Source organism: Oryx dammah, unplaced genomic scaffold (assembly GCF_014754425.2).
Source record: "Oryx dammah isolate SB20612 unplaced genomic scaffold, SCBI_Odam_1.1 HiC_scaffold_2, whole genome shotgun sequence".
In the NCBI taxonomy this organism is placed as follows: domain Eukaryota; kingdom Metazoa; phylum Chordata; class Mammalia; order Artiodactyla; family Bovidae; genus Oryx; species Oryx dammah.
Window position 1 is genome coordinate 171,475,605 of NW_024070186.1, and position 16,084 is coordinate 171,491,688.

At 48.2% G+C, this 16,084-nt stretch overlaps 1 protein-coding gene across 4 annotated transcripts in view; it reads left to right on the forward strand.

Annotated features, from left to right (window-relative positions):
* ABCC1 (ATP binding cassette subfamily C member 1) overlaps positions 1 to 16,084 on the forward strand; it is a 153,614-nt gene that overhangs the window by 61,949 nt on the left and 75,581 nt on the right. For all 4 annotated transcript variants that reach the window (XM_040256946.1, XM_040256938.1, XM_040256955.1 and 1 more), the window contains exons 6-7: positions 7,533 to 7,594; positions 9,307 to 9,438. In XM_040256946.1, coding sequence (XP_040112880.1) covers positions 7,533 to 7,594; positions 9,307 to 9,438 — 194 coding nt within the window. The remainder of the gene's footprint in view (positions 1 to 7,532; positions 7,595 to 9,306; positions 9,439 to 16,084) is intronic.

Genomic DNA, 16,084 nt, shown 5'->3' on the forward strand with positions numbered 1-16,084 from the left:
CAAATTCCCAGGCCCGCAGATGCTGGTGATGTGGTGGGGTCTGAGAACCTCTGGTCCGAGCCACACTGCTGCCGTGCATCTCTTACTGCTGGGCATTTAGGCATGCCGAGTTGGAGTCCTCAGCAGAAAACTGAACTAAAAAGCAGAATCAAAACCAGAAAGGGCGGTTGGGGGCGAGGGCACCCAGAGAGTTTCTGATGGAAATAGCTGAGGGCCCCAGACAGGGTCCTCCGAGCGGCCTGTGCGAGGTCATGGGTGACCGGTTCCCAGAGCCAGCGCCTGGAGCTGTTGTACCAAATTAGTTTAAACCTCCTGTGCCAGGTAAAGATGCCAAAGAACAGCTCCCTCTGTATGAACAGCTTATTCCTTTTCATCCACTTTCACCTGGGGCCTGAGTTTATCTCGTTTTCACTGAACGGGGGATTGGTCATTAATATGCTTCCTTCCTCCTGGGATAGGAGTTCCTCCGTTTCAGTTTCAGAGGCCCAGAAGCCCTGAGCCAACATCCTTGCCTTCTCCACTTTGTGGATTAGACCAGAAAAGCTTTGCTTGGTTTCAGCTGCATGAAGTGCTGCTCCGATCCTTGGGCAGCAGCCCTCCTTTTTTTTTTTTTTTCTTCTTTAACGATCAGTTCTTGATTACTTCAGACCTCTGATTATGTTATCACGTAAGGCCTCTCACTCGTGTCAGATAGGGACTTCCAGAAACCGGTTCCCAAATTACGTAATTTCTTGTCTGGTGATGGGACTCGGTGTCTGCCCAGTGTGATCTGAAAGTCTATGTCTGGATCCAGGGGGAGGGAGCAGGGCTGGGGAGAGGAATTTGGGGAGACTCCTGGATGCTGCAGCTTAGAAACTGCAATGCTCATGTTGCTGACCCAGCCTCAACTGCATCTGGGCTGGGGGGGAGGTGGGGTTGGCTCTCCCAGGGTAGGATTTGTACTAGCCAGAGTGAGCAGGAATCTCTGCCCCTGGGTCGTCACGCCTTGTGGTCTCAGGTAGGACTCCATCTGGGCACAGTTGGGTATAAAGGGGTTGAATTCATCTCCACTTATGCAGCCTTCTCCCTTCCCCCACCGCCAGTTTTATTGAGGAATATTTGACACACATCCCTGATTTAGCTTAAGGTGTGCAACATTGATGCTTTCATATACATATATTGTGAAATGATTACTGTAGTAGGTTTAGTTACCATCTGTTGTCTAATACAGATAGAATAAAAGGAAAAGAAAAAAGCAGGGTTTAGTTTGGGCTGATCTGCACCAACCAGGATCCTTGCGTGGCTTACAGAATCTTAGTTCCCCAACCAGAGACTGAACCCAGGCCCTCAGTGAAATCACAGAGTCCTAACCATTGGACCTCCAGGGGATTCCCTCCAAAAGCAGCTGTCTTGGTGGCTCAGAGGGTAAAGAATCTGCTTGCAATGCAGGAGACCCAGGTTCAGTCCCTGGGTTGGGAAGATCCCCTGGAGGAGGAAATGGCAACCCACTCCAGTATTCTTGCCTGGAGAATCCCACGGACAGAGGAGCCTGGCGGGCTACAGTCTATGGGGTTGCAAAGAATCAAACATGACTGAGTGACTAACACTAAACTTATAAATGTTGAGACCAAAACTGAATGCTTCCATCTCTCCTTCCTCATGCTCTCCTCCCAATTTTATCGGACGTTAAATTATATCAGTAACTCCTGTTTCCAGCATTATAGCAATTGTACATATTTTTCACTTACAGAACCGACTGGAGTCCTATGTCTACGTGTCCTTTTTTAAACCAGAAGTATAATTGACCCACAACACTGTCAGTTCTAGATACACATCGTAGTGATTCACTGTTACCGTATGTTTACAAAACTATCGTTACAAGTCTGCTGCTGCTGCTAAGTTGCTTCATTTGTGTCAGACTCTGTGCGACCCCACAGATGGCCTCCTACCAGGCTCCTCTGTCCCTGGGATTCTCCAGGCAAGAACACTGGAGTGGGTTACCATTTCCTTCTCCAATGCATGAAAATTAAAAAGTGAAAGTGAAAGTGAAGTCGTGTCTGAGTCTTAGTGACCTCATGGACTGCCGCCTACCAGGCTCTTCCGTCCATGGAATTTTCCAGGCAAGAGTTACTGGAGTGGGGTGCCATTGCCTTCTCCACATTATAAGTCTAGGTTGCTTCATTCTTTTTCTTTTCTTAAACCTTATTTTAATACCCTCCTCACCCCCCAAATTGGGACAGACCAGAACAGTCTGGGCTGGGTTTAATTTTAAATTAATACACATTTTTTTTTGTCATTGTTTAAATCAACAGTTGTGGCAGTAAGGGGTTATCCTTGGAAAAAGTGAAACCCATGTTAACAAAAGACATCATGAAAGAACTCCACTTAGTGATTCACTGGCTACTTACAAGTCTCCTTGCTGTTCTCTGAAACTCTGCATTCAGTTGGGTGTATCTTCCCCTTTCTCCTTTGCCTTTCACTTCTCTTCTTTTCTCGGCTATTTGTAAGGGATCCTCAGACAACCACTTTGCCTTCTTGTGTTTCTTTTTCTTGGGGATGGTTTTGGTCACCTCCTCCTGTACAGTATTACCAACCTCCGTTCATAGTTCTTCATGTACTCTGTCTACCAGATCTAGTCCCTTGAATCTATTCGTCAGCTCCACTATATAATCATAAGGAATTTGATTTAGGTAATATCTGAATGGCCTAGTGGATTTCTGTACTTTCTTCAATTTGAGCCTGAATATTGCAATAAGATCTGTCTAGTCAAAGCTGTGGTTTTTCCAGTAGTCATGTATGGATGTGATAGTTGGACCATAAAGAAGGCTGAGCACTAAAAAATTGATACCTTTTAAATGTGGTGCTGGAGAAGACTATTGAGAGTCCCTTGGACGGCGAGGAGATTAAACCAGTCTATCCTAAAGGAAATCAGTCCTGAATATTCATGGGAAGGACTGATGCTGAAGCTGAAGCTCCAGTACTTTGGTCACCTGCTGTGAAGAACCGACTCATTGGAAAAGACCCTGATACTGGGAAAGATGGAGGGCACAAGGAGAAGGGGGTGACAGAGGATGAGATGGTTGGATGGCATCATGGACTCAATAAACATGAATCTGAGCAAACTCAGAGAGAGAGTGAAGGACCGGGAAACCTGGCGTGCTGCAGTTCATGGGGATGCAAGGAGTCGGACTTGACTTAGCGACTGAATGGTAACAACAGCTTACAAGTCGGACTTATCCATGCAGTGGGAAGAGGCTTTGCCCAGACTCACTCAAGCCCAGTTAGTTCCAACCAGGCTCTGGAACTAAAAAGAGCAAGAAGAAAGGGCATCGCTTCTTTAGAATGAGGGCAGAAAAGGAAGCTCGCCAAATAAGATGCTACAGCTTTCCTCCTAAGGACTTGGGGGAAAGGAGGCAGGAACTTAGAGGGAAGGCTTGGAGATGCAACATTCCATCCTAGGCTGTTTCATTCATGATCCACATCTAGGCTTGCCTGATTTCAAAGGAATGGCAGGATTTATGAGGCCCCTGGGCGTATAAGTCTGACACCCTGACAGTTTGCACTGGGGTCTCTATGCAGGTTAGAAAAAGGCACCTGGGGACCTCCCTGGCAGTTCAATACTTACGACTCTGTGCTCCCACTGCAGAGAGCGTGGGTTCCATCTCTGGTTGAGAAACTAAGATCCTACGTGCCATATGGTGCAGCCAAAAAGAAAAAATATATATTTTTTTAATTAGAAAAAGGTGTCTGGCCCCCCGGGTGGGTGAATTTGAGAAAGGCCCCGTGTCCTTCCTGCTAATGCAGTCCCCCCTCCCTCATCCCCCCCGGCCCCCAGGTCCAGGCACCGGCTGAACTTCAGCCCCCACTTGCCCCCTTGGCTGGGCATCTTTGTGCAGGGCTGACTCTGTGTTGATGGCCAAGACCAAAAGAAGCTGCATTTGAGCTCCAGTTCCTCTCCTTAAGAATCCCCATCTTTCACGTCATGAGGTCTGCTGTAAGCAGGGGTTAGCCAACTTTTTCTGTAAAGAGGCAGATGGTAGATAGTTGTAGACTACACGGTCTCTGTTGCAAGTACTCAGTTCAGCTGTAGCTCAGAAGCAGATATGAACAGTACAGAAATGAATGGGCATCACCATGTCCAAATAAAACTATTTTGTAAGCGGCCGGACTGTGGGTCTGAGTTTGCCAATCTTGACATGAAACATCTGCTTGGTATGTCAGGTCTGCAGGAAACGTACTTGTTACTGGGGTTACCATTAGTATTAATGTTAATACTGCTAATGTCATCGCTTGAGCTTTTTACTCTGCGCCAGGAACTGTCCTGAGTACTTCACAGGCTTTATTTAATTTAATCTCACCATCACCAAGAAACATGGCCCAGGCCCCTCAGTCAGTAAGTGGCAGGGCTGGGATTCAAACCTCCTTCCAATCACCTTGCTCTATGTTGCTTCACCTCTGGGCGCCTCCTTCCCTGGTACCTGCCCTACCCGCCCCCCCCCCCCCCAACCCAGGCCCCTTGTTTTGTTGTTGTTCTCCTTATAGCTCTGACCATATATCTTTGTGTATTTATTTGAATCTTGGTTTGCTTACTGTCCTGGAGGCAGTACAGAGCGAGGACCTCACAGGCTGGTCTTGGATATAATGATATTTAGCCATCTGGCATATAAGCAGGTCTGCCCTCAGTATTTGCCTAAGAAATAAATGAGTCATTGTCCCAAGCATCTCCTTCTCTCTCTGCCAGCAGTTTACAGGGGCAGGAACTAGGCGATAGTTGAAGTGCATTTGTGACTCTTTGATAACCTGCCCACTTCCCGGGGAAAAAAAAGAGCCTGCAAAGCAAATACCACCACCTCCTCCGGGAATAATGCTGCGGCTTCCGGTTGGAAATGCTGTCCCAAGGATCTCATTCCTCCTGGGAGTCTGCTGGGGGAGGCTGAGCAGTGTGTCTCACCTGACTCCCGTTTCCCAGGTGTGAAAACTGAGACTCTGGGGTGAAAGGACTTGCCCAGGGCCATGCAGGTAGAAAGTGCAGGGTTGGGGGATTCAAACTCAGGACCATGTGGCTTTTGGTTGGTTCGGAATGTAGGTCTGTGGGCCAGCTGCATCTGATGAAAGCTACCCTGATGGCCAGGGTCCCACCTCCAGAGAGGGTGATCTAGTTCAGGGCACCTGTGTTTATGACGCTCCCCAGGTGATTCTGGGCCAGGTAGTACTAGTGAAGCCCGGTAGTTCTCGGCTCAGGCTTCATATTTGACTCATTGGGGAAGATTTTCATGGTAGAAACTTTCAGCTGTGTACAACAGTGGACAGCATAGTATAATGAGTGCCATGGACTATTTTATTTATTTATTCAAACTTTTTACCCGCCATGGACTATTCACCCTGCATCACATGTAAACATTTCATTAGGTATCTGCAACAGATAAGGAATTAAAAATTTTTTAAACATTTTATTTTGGAATAATTTGACCCATAAAAAGTTACAAAAATGGTGTTGTTCTTGTATACTCTTCTTCCGCTTTCCACAATAATATCTGAGAGATAAGGATTTTAAGTAATACAACAATGGTACCATTATATGGCCTAACAACTTACTAATTCCTTAATATCACCAAGTATTCCAGAAATGCACTGTGGTTGCAGAGTGGTGCAGCCTCTTACGTGGTATTGTTCCCTCCCCACCTGATAGCTGAACCATTTTATGCAAAGTCACGTCCCCTCATCTCTTTGGTCACCCCGTGTTGTCATAGACAAATGCTTGTTTCTTTCCGTTTGTTTTCAAAACAGTGACTTGGTTCTCTAGTACCATCATCACTGACACCAAGAGGTTTTCCTTCTCTTCCAGTATCACGGTGGACTTGTGTATTTAAAATGTGATGTATCTCAGTCCTTTTGCCTTACTGTCTGTATTGCAGCTCAAATTCTCCCTTTCTAGGCTCGTGAGAGCCACTTCTGGTTGCATCTGAGGTCTTTTACCTACCCTTGTCTTGTTGGGTGTGACAAGATATTCTGGGCTTATCTTGTACATTTCCTGCCCAGCCACTTGGCCAAGGAGACTGGGAACTGAAAACAAAAACAAGAATTCAAGTACCTGGACCCACCCCAGACCAGCTAAATGTGAGTCTCTGGGGAGCCAGGCAGATACAGTGTGTTTTCTGAGTGTCCCCGGCCGGGGTGGACAACCGTTTTGGTAGACTGTGTTTCCTAATCCGTCTCTCAGTTTCTTTCTTTTTTTTTTAGGAGTTTTAAAATACCTTTATTGAATTTGTTACAATATCATTTCTGTTTTATGTTTTGATATTTTGGGCCACTAAGCATGTGGCATCTTTGCTCCCCGAGAGGGAGAGAACCCACACCCCTACATTGAAAGGCAAAGTCTTAACCACTGGACCTCCAGGGATGTCCCTCCTCAGCATCTTATCTCTGCAAAATTCTGGGATGGAGAGCAACGTCCTCGGCTAGTGATCTCGTCGTTAGTCTGGTGACCCCACCTTCGCCAATGCTCGTGTCCCCAGATTTAGACTTGAATGTATCAGCCCTCGTGTGCAGTCCCAAAGGCTCTGTCTGATGGCCTTGGCTGTGTGGCCCTGAACTGGAGCTCATCTTTGTGGCTCTGGGAAAGAGGTTCTTTGAAAGCCTGCTTAGAATCTGTTGATGACTTCCTGTTGCCCTTGGGATGGAGACAAAATCCCTTATGTGGCCTCCAGTGTAGACTGCTCAGGCCCCCTCTTGTTTGCTGGAGCCCACTGTGCTCCCCTCTACCTCGGGGCCTCTGCACACATCAGTCACTCTGCTGGGACCACCTCGCGTCTCCCCCCTTCACTTAGTCATCCTCTCCTCACTTTTCAGACCCCAGCTTGAATGCCTTCCCTGACCTCCATCAACTGAATCAGCCAATGAGGTCCCAGTGATCTCACTGGTCATACTACTCTGCCTCCGGGATGTAATCCTTGTCACAGTTGTGGTTTTGAATTTGTTCATGTGATTGATTAATGTTTTCTCTCCAGACCCTGACTATCTGGGACTCACATTCTGTCTCCACTGCTTCCAGCTCTGGCACCCTGGGCATGGCTTTTCATCTCTCTGCCCCTGTGTCCTTAACTACAGAATGGAGACGATGCTTTTATCTAGTTCCTAGTGTGACTATGAAGATTAAAGGAGATCATTTTCATAAAACATTTAAAACAGAACTGTTACTAGCTAGCAGAGTGTTAGCAGTTGACCTGGATTAGGGTTATATTTGTTAGTTCAGATCTGTGTATAGTAGGTGCTCAGAAGATACTTGTAGAATGAGTGAGTGAATGAATGGAAGAAAGAGGAATTGAGGTCATACCAGGTTCTGTGAAGATATGAGATAATGCTAGCACTTTGTCTGTGCCTGCCACTTTGTAGATGCTCAATAAATATTTGTGGAATAAATGAGTGAACTAATATGAACCATTGGCCCACTGGGAGGACCAGGGAGCTGGCTGCTCCCTGCCTGGAGCTGGCATAGACGAGAAGTTTAACCTGTCATTTCCCCTGGGTTCTGCACCCTGTGTCTCTCTCCATAGAATCCTTGCCCGGAATCCAGTGCCTCCTTCCTTTCCAGGATCACCTTCTGGTGGATCACAGGGTAAGTCCTGGCCCTGAAACCTCGGGCGGGTGCTGGGCCACCAGTGTGCAGCTCTGCCTCCCTCGCGCTTTCCGGCAGGGCTGTGTCCTGAGTGTGTGTGCCCTGGGCATGGGTCTCGGAGACACCGACCCTGAGCCCACAGTCATGTGATACATGTATAAATAGCTCGGCCTGGGCAAGAAGCTGCACACTCCTGGCTCAGCTTCAGATTTGGCTGTTTTTGTTTTGCATTGGGTGTAATTATTATCATTATTCCCCTTCCCCCCCGAGATAAATAATGTTTGCGCCCCCCCTGCCCCCCAAAATAAATAACATAGGGAAAGGGGGTGAGAGAAGCGTGTCTGGACCGGTAGCAGCAGAGGCGCCACCACCTGCAGCTCAGCACACAGCCTGCTCGGCCTCCTCTAGTTTGCATGTTGTTTTCTGCACGTTGTCAGCATCTTACTAGGGGTTATTTAAATCCCTCCTCCTCCCCCAAGCATTGTTTCCTTGTCTTTATGAACTTTTTACACTTCATGATTTAGTATTTTTCCGAACTGATTTCCTTTTTTTTTTTTTTTTCCGAACTGATTTTCAATTGCTGTTAAAGAAGAGCTCTGGGACAGTTGATGGCGTTTGGGCATGGCCCGCAGGTCACGCCAGCCAAGCTCATGTTTCTGATGTTGGTCACTGTCCTCTGGTGATATCAGAGTGTCTCCTTTCTCTTAGGGGGATATACACTGATATTTAGGGGTGAAGGTGTGGAGGTTCTGCAGCCTCTGAAATGGTTCAGAAAAAAGAGGCATGCTTTATTGTGCTTCCCAGCCACCGTGTTTCCCAGATTGAAGGTTTGGTAGCCACCCTGTGTCAGATGAGTCTGTTGGCACCCTTTTCCCATCAGCTTTCACTCACTTTGTGTCTCTGTGTCACATTTTGGTAATTCTCACAATCTTTCAAACATTTTCATTATTATTATATTTATTATGGTCATCTGTGATCCTTGCTATTATTACTAGGATTTGCTGAAGGCTCAGATGATGCTTAACTTGGCAATTTTTAGCAATACAGAATTCTTAAGTTAAGCTCTGTATGTTACTTTTTAGACATAATGCTAGTGTAAATATAACTGTAGTATGGGAGGGAAACCAAAAAAATTCTCGTGACTCGATTTGCTGTGATATTCACTTTATCGTGGTGGTCTGAAACGCACCTGTAGTATCTCTGAGGGCTGCCTTGTATGTGTTCGCACACGTGTGAAATGTGAACAGCTGTGAGCTTGGTGAAGGGTCGACAGGAATTCTTTGTACAATTCCTATGGTTTTTCTGTGAATTTGAAATCTTTAGAAATAACAAGTTCAAATACTAAGTTTCCCTTTTACAATGAAAGTGTTCAAAGCAGAAAGACTAGGCTAGTAAACCTTAAACTCATCACCTAATATAATGATGGTTAATGCTCTGCGATATTAGCCTTAAAATTCTTTTTTGAAAGTAAATTAGAAACATCCTACTACTTTCCTCCTAAATACTCTGTATATTTGCTTAAAAACGAGGCCACTTTTCCTGGGGGATCTAATGGAATTAGCAGTAATGATGTCATGTGCCCACACGTCCATTCATGCTGAGATTTCCCTGATCACGGCTGCCTGCGGTTGTGTGGGCCAAGGTAGCAGGGAGGGCCATCGTGTCATCTCCTTCTGACTCTCATCGCCTCCCCTCTTGTGTTTTGGCCACAGGATGATGGTTCAGGGCTACCGCCAGCCCCTGGAGAGCACTGACCTCTGGTCCCTGAATAAGGAGGACACGTCAGAACAAGTCGTGCCAGTCTTGGTAAAGAACTGGAAGAAGGAATGTGCCAAGTCCAGAAAGTAAGTATCAGGCATCTGGCCATGGGCAAGCCGGACACTCCCTAGGTTGACCCCGTAGCCCTGTCCCTCCACTGTGGCCCGGGATGGTCTCAGTGCCACCCCTTAAGTGTCATAGCCCTGGGCGGGCTGCTTCCCTTCCCAGAACCACGGTTTGCTCACCTGCGAGTGGAGTCCAACATGTAGCTCAGGCAATTTGGGTAGAAAAGAAAAGAGAAAGATGTCAAGTGAGCGGGTTCTGTTTGCCATGACCCTCAGCGACCGCGTCCTCCCAGAGTTGTTTCGTTTCCCCCACTTCTCTCTGAGCAGCTGGCATCCTGAGCGTTCTTACTGTTTTAAATGGTTCGGTTTAACACGTCAAATCAACTGCTTCTCGAGGTGTTCAGCCTAAGAAGCCCCAATTGAGGGTGATTTGGGCTGTACTGGATTTTTTTTTTCCCAACAGACTTTTATTTTTTGGAGCACTTTTAGGTTCGCAGCAGGGCTGAGCAGAAGCTGCAGAGTTGCACACACTCCTCCCCCACCCACTGTCAGGGTACCCCCACCAGAGGGGCACGTCGGTGGCAGCCTATAAAACCACACTGAGTACGTGGTTTACATCACTGTTCACTCTCTGTCTTGGATTTCACACCCTCCCCCCCTTGCGAGCTGTATGCCAACCCCAAGCTCTGTCATTGGGTTATTTTGGGAGTCAGGCGAGGGCCTCTCCAGCATGTATTTATTGTGTCTTATTGCTTCAAATATAAGAGTTATCACCTGTGCTGTGCATCATTATGTCGTCACCTGTGTGATGCACCAAGGAAAACAGCTGCCAGTTAAACCAGGATATGACATTGACTTAAGACGCATCCCGCGTCCAGAGAAGCCAGGCAAGAACTCGCGAGGGACTCCGACGGCAGGGGATGGTGTCAGTCCTCCTGTGGTCATTATGGGATGGTGCCCACCGTGGAGCGCGGGCTGACGAGGGCCCAGCCTGGTGTGCGTGCATGTGCGCTAAGTCACTTCGTTTGTGTCTGATTCTTTGCAGCCCTTTGGATTGTGGCCTGCCCGGCTCCCTTGTCCATAAGATTCTCTAGGCAAGAATACCGGGGTGGGTTGCTGTACCCTCCTCCAAGGGATCTTCCCTACCCAGGGATCAAACCCACGTCTCTGGCGTCTCCTGCATTGTTTACCACTTGTGCCCCCTGGGAAGCCCCAAGCCTGGTGCACAGCCCCACAGAGCAGCTGGCCTCCCAGGAGAGGAACCCCGGCTTTCCAATTCCTCACCTTTTGCAGCAACGCCCAAGCTCCAGGTCTTCAGTCTGCATCAGGCTGTGGGTGGGGAATGTGGGACATTGATGCTGCTGGCCACCAGGACGTCAGCAGAGGACCCTGTGACGGTCTGCAGCGGCCATGAACAGAGGAGACGTTGTCTCCTGGGAGGTGGGTTGAGCTGAGCCTCTGTGGCCTTCGTGGTGAGGAGGTGCCCTGTGCACATGTGACTCTGGCTGGGCGCCATGTCTGTGACCCAGTGGAGGTTCTCGGGCATAGTTGGGGTTTCCGGTTCCCTTTGGCCTGGCCTACAGCCTCCTGCCTCATGAGAAGGCATGTCGTCAGGCTTTTTCCCATGCTGGGTGGCAGGGGGTGCCCACCCGGCTGTCCTCTGGGGTTCCGCCCATGAGCCAGTTGCTGCAGCTGTGGGAGAGGTCAGCAAGGAGACTTGCTAGGAGGAGGACCGGCCTTGCCATGTGAAGCTCCGTCACTGGCCTGGCCCTTGGTTGTTTCGTTCAGCAGCTAGAGTTGATGACTGCTGATGTGCTGAGTGTGGTTTAGGCCCTGGAGGTTCAGAGAGTGAAACGGGAGAGACAGGATCCTTGTCTGGTGCAACTTAGATTCCATGTGGGATCCAGGGCTTAAGGAGTCAAACACACCCTGTGAGAAGCTGGAGAGAGTGTGTGAGATGATGAGATTAACAAGCAGGGGCCATGAGGGCCAGAGTGACCGGGAGCCGATATGGGTTGGGTGGTAAGGGGTGGCCCCTCTGAGTGGAGATTCGGTGTCGAAGGAGGGAGGGAGCTTTGCAAACGTGGGAAAGGGGTTTCTGTTCACAGGAACAGCTAGTGCAAAGGTCCTGAGGTAGAGGTGAGGTGGCGTGCTGACGGAGCAGCACAGGGCTTTTGTGGCTGAAGTGCAGTGAGAGGTGGGGAGAACAGGAGGAGAAGAAGCAAGAGAAGTATTTGCAGGGGTTCATAGGCTGTGACTGGGCTAGGGTTTGATCCCAGATGTGGTGAGAAGACAGGTGGGCTTTTTGCAGGGCAGTGGCACGTCCTCTGGGTCTTCCTGGCATGTGAGATCTTTAATTGCGGCATGCAAACTCTTAGCTGTGGCACGTTGTGGGATCTAGTTGACTATCAGGGATTGAACCTGGGGCCCTTGCATGGGAAGTGTGGAGTCATAGCCACTGGACCACCAGGGAAGCCCCTGGGAGTTCTGTTTTGTAACAACCAGTTGGGGTGCTCTGGGGATGGTGGATCGTGGGACGAGAATCGAGGGAGATGGGTCCCTGGCTCTACTCCTGGAGGTGTGAACCACGCCAGCACCTGTGACCCCCGGGGGTGTGGGTGTAGGTGGAGAGGGTCTGCTGGGCGCCCTGGGGCTCCTGGGGAGCAGGGGACCAAGGCCTGGGCAGGGGGGCCGCCTTGGCTTTCTGGGCTCAGGCCTCTGCCTCCTCTCCTCACCCCTGAGTGCCTCCTCTCAGGCCCAGGTCTGAGCTGCTTCCCCCAGTCCCCTGACCTTTGGGTTTTAAAATCCAGTGGTTCATTGGTTTTCATCAGATGATTTTGAGTGTAACAAAAAAAGAGGAAATTTCTCAACTTAATGGCCTCCCATAGATTAAGGCCACTCTGGAGTGTGGTTCCTGTTGGAACGACTATAAAATGATTTGGCAGCTCTGAAAAAGACTTGGGCAGTTAAAAAAAAAAAAAAAAGTTAGGGACTTCCCTGGTGGTCCAGTGGTTAAGACTTCACCTTCCAATGCAAGGGTGGGGTCCAGGTTTGATCCCCGGTCCAGGAGCTGGGAATCCCACAGGCCCTGTGGCCAAAATACCACAACATGAAACAGAAGCAATACTGTAACAAATTCAATAAAGGGTTTAAAAATGGTCCACATCAAAAAATATTTTTTTAATTTATTAATTTATTTTAATTGGAAGCTAATTACTTTACAGTATTGTGGTTTCTGCCTTACATCGACATGTATCAGCCATGGGAGTTAAACAGTTACGATACCACCCAGCCACTCTACTCCTAGGTGAATACCTGAGAGAACCGAAGATGTATGTTCATGAGCTCGTGCAGAGATGTTCATAGCAGCTTTGTGTGTGGTGGTCAAAGCTGGGAGGAACCCAGACAGCTGTTAACAAGTGAGTAAGTGATAGTCACTCAGTCGTGTCCGACTCTTTGCAACCTCACGGCCTGCACCCCACCAGGTTCCTCTGTCCATGAAATTCTCCAGGCAAGAATATTGGAATGGGTTGCCATTTTCTTCTCCAGTTAACAAGTGAATAGGTGTGCAAATCTTGGTGTAGCCATGCAAGGGAGCAGTTCCGAGCAATACAACAGAATGAACTGTTGATACACTCAGCAATGTGAAAATCTCTAAATAATTAAGCTGAGCAAACAAAGCCAGGCAGCGGTACCTAGTAGGTGATTCCTTCTATGTACCAGTCAAGAAACATGAAAGCAAGTCAATAGTGACAGAAATCAGATCAGTGGTGGCCTGAAGGAGGAGGAAGTGGTCAGATGGGAGGGAGAAATTCCAGAGAGAGGAGAGCCCTGTGGAGGTGATAGGTGTGTTCATTGTCTTAATTTCCCGGATGGTCTGACAGGTGTCTAAATATGTCCATCAGGTTGTGCACTTGAAATGTCTGCACTTGCTTTGCAGGCAGTTTTTTTTTTTTTTTTTTTTTTACCATCTGAACCACCAGGGAAGCCCTGATCTTATATCAGTTATACTCATAAGAAAGCAGTAGTGTTTAAAGAAGGGTGACCATTTTAACTTAATTGTCTCTATTTCATAAAGGAATGCAAACAGCAAATAACAAACAAAAAACAAAAGGCTCCAAAATACAGGTGTTAAGCTATGTTCCCAACCTTTCAGATCCATTGCCCCCTTTAATAAGAAAGACATTATTATTACAGATATTAAATATAGATATTAGTATAACACCTCCTTAAATGTAAGGATATCCATTAAAATAACCCAATCATGTGTCTTAGTTTAAAAATCAACAAAATGTTCTTGCTAAGCTTTAAAGCTAAAAGATGAGTGAATTGTAATGAATCGCCACGTGTGTCTATGTAAATGCTCAGGCACGCACTAGAACAGAGAGCAAGGAATTGCTGTGTGCTCATAAGTGGAACCTTTTCTGCGGCAGCTGCAAGTCCTGACCAACTGGGCTCTGGTGGTTCTGCAGATGAGAACCATCGTCACCCTCACGGACAGGGTTTTGCGAAGTGGCGATTCATACTTGGCAAAGTTCTGAACAAAACTTAATTTGCACGCTGACGGCATTTCTAAAAAATCGAGGTGTATTTCATCTTGCAAAAGAAATACATGCTGTGTATGGATTTATCTCAGTCTTTCCCAGCATCAGGGTCTTTTCCAATCAGTCAGCTCTTTGCATCAGGTAGCCAAAGTATTGGAGCTTCAGCTTCAGCATCAGTCCTTCCAATGAATATTCAGAGTTCATTTTCTTTAGGATTGACTGACATGCTGCAGTCCATGGGGTCACAAAGTGTCAGACACAACAACTGAAAAACTATAACAGCAGTAAATTTATGCTGAAGATGGAGTTAGAGTCGAGATTTGGGTGATTTGGGGTACTTCCCTATTGGTCCAATAGTTAAGACTCTGTGCTTCTTCTGCAGGGGACTTGAGTTTGATCCCTGGTCAGGGACCTAAGATCTCGCAAGCTGCACAGCATGGCAAAAACAAACAAATCCATAGATTTGGGTGATTTTAGGCAGACTCTGCAATGAACATGAACTTGGGCAAACTTTGGGAGATGGTGAGGGACAGGGAGGCCTGGCCTGCTGCTGTCCATGAGGTCGCAAAGCGTTGGACTTGACCGGGCAGCTGAACAACAACGAGGCAGGCTCTTCACCTACATGGGTGCCTGGTGGGATTGTCTTCCTTTGGGATGGTCCAGTATGTCAGTGGTACCCAGCCTTTTTGGCACCAGGGACCAGTTTCACGGAAGACCGTTTTCCCATGAAGCAGGAGGTAGGGGATGGTTTCATGATGATCAGGAGCATTACATTTATTGGGTGCATCAGTTGGTAAGTCATGTTTGACTCTTTGTGACCCCACAGACTGTAGCTCGCCAGGCTCCTCTGTCCATGGGATTTTCCAGGCAAGAATACTGGAGTGGGTAGCCATTTCCTTCTCCAAGGGATCTTCCCGACCCAAGGATCAAACCTGCCTCTCCTGTGTCTCTTGCATTGGCAGGTGGGGTCTTTACCACTGAGCCATCTGGGAAGCCCTAACTTTATTTCTGTGATTGTTACATCATGATAATGTGGTAATACAAGCGGGGGAGAGCAACTGTAAATAGGGATGAAACTTCACTTGCTCATCTGCCTCTCACCTCCTGCTGTGCTGCCCAGTTCCTAACAGGCCACCGACCAGTACCAGGGCTGGGGACTCCTGCCAGATGTCAGAGAGAGCCTGGTCTCTGGCCCAGTCATCGTCACGTCAAAGGCTGAGAAACCCCCTTGACAGCCTGTTTTTGAGAAACAAAAAGCGCTCTCCCACAACAACAGAAAGGGGGAGAATGATCTTAAGTATGGGATACAGTTAAAATCCTACTGGGCCTACTTTAGTCGGGGTGGGGAGGCGGTTGCCACACCCATCTGTGGTTTCCAAAACCATCATCGCTACAGCTCTGAGGAGGATGAAAATGTGTGTTAAGGGTGTTAAGTTCATTCTCTGCCCTTCTGTATTACACTGGATATTACGGATCAAAGACCATGCCCAGAGTACATCCATAAAATTGATTGAGCTATGACCTTTTTCAGTTTGAGATTTTTGCCTTTGGCCACAACGTTAGAGATCTTATTTACTTTTTATAACAAATGAGAAGCACAGCCTGTGGGAGCGCCTCGTGGGCCTCTGGTTGGTTCACTCGCTGCCCAGTCTGCTCTGGTTCCTTGAGGTTCTTGGAGTGGCTGCCTCACCTCTTTTCAGAGTCCCTCAGTCCCAGGCCATGCTGATCCGGTGCCCCCTGCCTAGAGTGCCCTTTCTCTCACCGAGTGGACTCGCTCCCTCATCCTGCAGGTCTCAGCTTTGATGTCACCTCCTCCAGGAAGCCTCCATGATATACCCGCCCCTCACACAGACTGATCAGATTCTCTCACAGGGCTGCTTGATGCGGGGCTCTCACCATGGCTCAGCCCCAAGCAGGGCCTTCGTGGAGGAGAGAGCGATGGGCAAGTTCCTTTTTCTTCCCAGCTTCCAGCCTCCCCACCCTTCCTGTTCCCCTGTCCTGGGCAGTGTTCTCCTGACTCAGACCTTCCCTCTCCAACTTTCCTTCCATTCCCGGCCAGACCATCCAGATGCCCAGCTTTCTTCCTCCCTCCAAGAGCGCCTGCTTCCCTTGGAAGCCTCTTG